Source organism: Drosophila miranda (genome assembly GCF_003369915.1).
Source record: "Drosophila miranda strain MSH22 chromosome Y unlocalized genomic scaffold, D.miranda_PacBio2.1 Contig_Y1_pilon, whole genome shotgun sequence".
Lineage (NCBI taxonomy): Eukaryota > Metazoa > Arthropoda > Insecta > Diptera > Drosophilidae > Drosophila > Drosophila miranda.
The window spans coordinates 12,646,731-12,650,029 of NW_022881603.1; the positions used below are offsets into that span (position 1 = coordinate 12,646,731).

At 48.8% G+C, this 3,299-nt stretch overlaps 1 protein-coding gene across 1 annotated transcript; it reads right to left on the minus strand.

The window, feature by feature from the left end:
• Positions 1-1,236: 1,236 nt before the first annotated feature.
• On the minus strand, positions 1,237-2,462 carry LOC117191426. The gene is made up of 3 exons (XM_033396297.1): positions 2,373-2,462; positions 1,998-2,309; positions 1,237-1,926 (listed from the first exon to the last, which is right to left on the minus strand). Exons 1-3 carry the CDS (start codon positions 2,424-2,426, stop codon positions 1,237-1,239), a joined length of 1,056 nt encoding a protein of 351 aa, XP_033252188.1. The 5' UTR covers positions 2,427-2,462.
• Between the last annotated feature and the right edge of the window lie 837 nt (positions 2,463-3,299).

Genomic DNA, 3,299 nt, shown 5'->3' on the forward strand with positions numbered 1-3,299 from the left:
CATTTCGGAGCGTTTTCATTAAAAGTTTTCCGGTGGGTCAGGCCAAAAATTAAGGCAGCTTTAAATGCGGTTGCGGATTCCCTCGTATTGTGCTCCTGCCTTGATTTACATTCCAGGAATTCCACTCATTCCCATGCACCCCTCCCCGGTCCCATCTCCGTTATCCCGTCAGCGGCAGGACCAGAAGCCGCATCCATGAAAGTTGAATTAACATGAAAAAATATTGACCCAAGCCCATAGGATTGGGTGGAGGCGGCAGGTCCTGCTGCAATTTATAGCTGCAGTGCCCTGGGAATTACCCATCACGGGACACACACAGCGGGTACAGTAAAGGTGCGTGTGCTGACAACGAATGCTGAAAGGGTGATGATCCAGGTTGATTTATCTACTGGCACACGGGGGTTAAAAGTTTTCCGCATACCTCTATTGTTTAGGTTGGATTTCCATTGTGTTTTCAGCCACTGCAGCTATGGGAAAATGGCCCCAGCCGATGGCTCGGCATTGCTCCATTTCAGGACGCACTGGGACTGTGAAGAGGTTATGAAAATGTCAGACTGTCCGTTGGGTTCGCCCGTCCCAGCTATTCAGCCCTTTCCTTCAGCTACAGTTCGACTCTTCTTATAGTCTCCTAGGTGATTTTTGGGTTGCCAATAACGTTTATTTAATCTATGATTATTTTACTGGCTTGAATGAGTACAGGATTGGATGGAGAGCCATCTCATTACTGAGCCCTAGCCAGAGTTCCCAGCTATTGGCTATTGGAGCGTATTGGCTTGCTCGTTATGCATGCTGGTTTTTCACCAGCATCAGCAAGGACTCCCCTATTGACATGTCTGCCTTTCTTTCTCAGCAACATTTTGCTGACGTCTCCACTTCACTGAAATCCATCATTATTCTCCGAGCCGTCCGCGACACGTGGTCCGCAGCTGACTAATAAATCTTAATCCCAGGCCTGATTAAGATTGCTGCTTGGAGTGGGCGTGTGGTCTGGTGCGACCGTTCCCCGACTAATTTGTGGCGCCCCCCTCCCATCGACAGCTATTCTCTTTTCCAATTCGATCTGAAGCGGCTGGTAGTGATAGCTTATCAGTTGCTGAGTCTCTTGGATTGGACCCGCCAGTCGAGTGTAAACGCTTCTACATGCTGACAATTATTTATTTTGTTTGCTTTGATTAATTTGCTATAACTATTTGCTGTCACCAAACAGGACTTTGGGACGACGCCCTATGGGTCCGCCTAGAAGAGGGATCCAATGTTGTGAAAGAGTTGATCCCACCAGTTTCCTTCTGTGGTGGCGGGCGCCTCGGTTGTGGTTTCATTCAACTGCGGTCTATCGGTGGTTGTTCGGTTCGATTGCGGTCTATCGGTGGTTGTTCTGTTCCACTGCGGTCTGTCGGTGGTTGTTCTGTTCCACTGCGGTCTGTCGGTTGAGTTCCACTGTAGCTCAAGGATGGTAGTGTTCAAGTTTGGTCCAATAGTCGTATTATTGCCCCAGGGACCTTGGGTGGTGTTCAAGTTGGGTTGAGGTGTAGATAGGGTCCAGTGTGGGGTGGTATTGGTGTTAGGCCATTGCGTTGTATTCCAGTTTGGTCCGCCAGCGGTTGTATTACCCCACCAAGGACCTTGGGTTGTATTCACATTTGATCCAGCGGTAGTATTGCTCCACCAGGGCCATTGAGTAGTATTCCCACTTGGACCGGAAGTGGTATTGTTCCAGTTCCAGTTTGGAGTGGTGCGAGTTGTATTCCAGATGGGTGGGTGCAGAGTGGAATTCTGAGAGGGCTGCTGTTCTGCGAGGCAGTTAGCCAGGACGATGGACGCCCTGTCCAGCTGGATGAGAGCTTGTTCTACCTCCTTAAGGATACAGTGCCGGCTGCGCCTGTAGTCGTGGCGGCTGAGGCGGACGGAGCTGAACAGGTTCAGGATCTGCACGAAATGAAATTCGATAGAGTCGGACCACGGCGGGTGCGGAAGGAAGCCAGAGCTTCTCTACTTACCGAGTCCACATAGCAGTCACGCCGCGAGCAGGAGAGCAGCTCCCGCTCGAATGACTTCCTTGTATGGGTGGCATCTTCTTTCTTTAGATAGCGACGGATGTCCTTCTCATCGACTCTGATGCAGTGGCGGATCTTGTAGCTCGCAGTTAGGAGGATCTCGATGTTCTCCACCGGGTAGATGGGCGTGCATTCCTCGAGGCTGCTCAGGGCTCCTGCAGCCTGCAACTCATTGGAGTTGCCGACGAGGGCATCGAAGAACAGGGACTTCCAAGACAGCTCACTGGAGCTGGCTGGCTCCACTGCCACAAACGCCTATGAGAATCGCTTGTTGTTACATAACTCTCCAGGAGTCTTTGCTTTGCGGCCTTCTCTTACCTGAGCGCTGACGAGCAGCGAGCACACTGCTAATATTTTGCAGAGAACCTCCATCAGGGCGGTTCAAGTTATTTCTGAAAGTCCGCCAGTTTCCGCTGACCATTTTAAAGCGACTTGCAGTTGAAAACAATATTTTTATACCCGATACTCAAAATGAGTCTTGGGGTATATTAGATTTGTGGTAAAAGTGGATGTGTGTAACGTCCAAAAGGAATCGTTTCCGACCCCATAAAGTATATATATTCTTGATCAGCATCATTAGCCGAGTCGATTGAGCCATGTCTGTCTGTCCGTCTGTCCGTCCGTCCGTCTGTCCGTCCCCTTCAGCGCCTAGTGCTATAAGACTATAAGAGCGAGAACAACGATGTTTTGGATCCAGACTTCTGTGATATGTCACTGCTACAAGAATATTTCAAAACTTTGCCCCACCCACTTCCGCCCCCACAAAGGGCGAAAATCTGTGGCATCCACAATTTCGACGATACGAAAAAACTAAAAACGCAGAATCGTAGAAGATGATTATATCTTCTAGAGTGCAAAATCTGAACCAGATCGTATAATTATTATAGCCAGAATCAAGAAAACAATTTCATTTTTTCTCGCCCCGTCTCTCTTTAACACACACGTAGCATAGCCGGCTTTGCTTAGAGTAAAACATTAGCGCCTTGATCTCAGAGACTATAAAAGCTAGAGCAACCAAATTTGGTATCCACACTCCTAATATATCGGACCGAGACGAGTTTGTTTCAAAATTTCGCAACACCCCCTTCCGCCCCCGCAAAGGGCGAAAATCTGAGGCATCCACAAATCTCAGAGACTATTAACGCTAGAGTAACCAAATTTGGTACACACACTCCTTTAAGATGTCACTATAAAACGTATATCTCAAAATTTCGCCCCACCCCCTTCCGCCCCCGCAAAGAACGA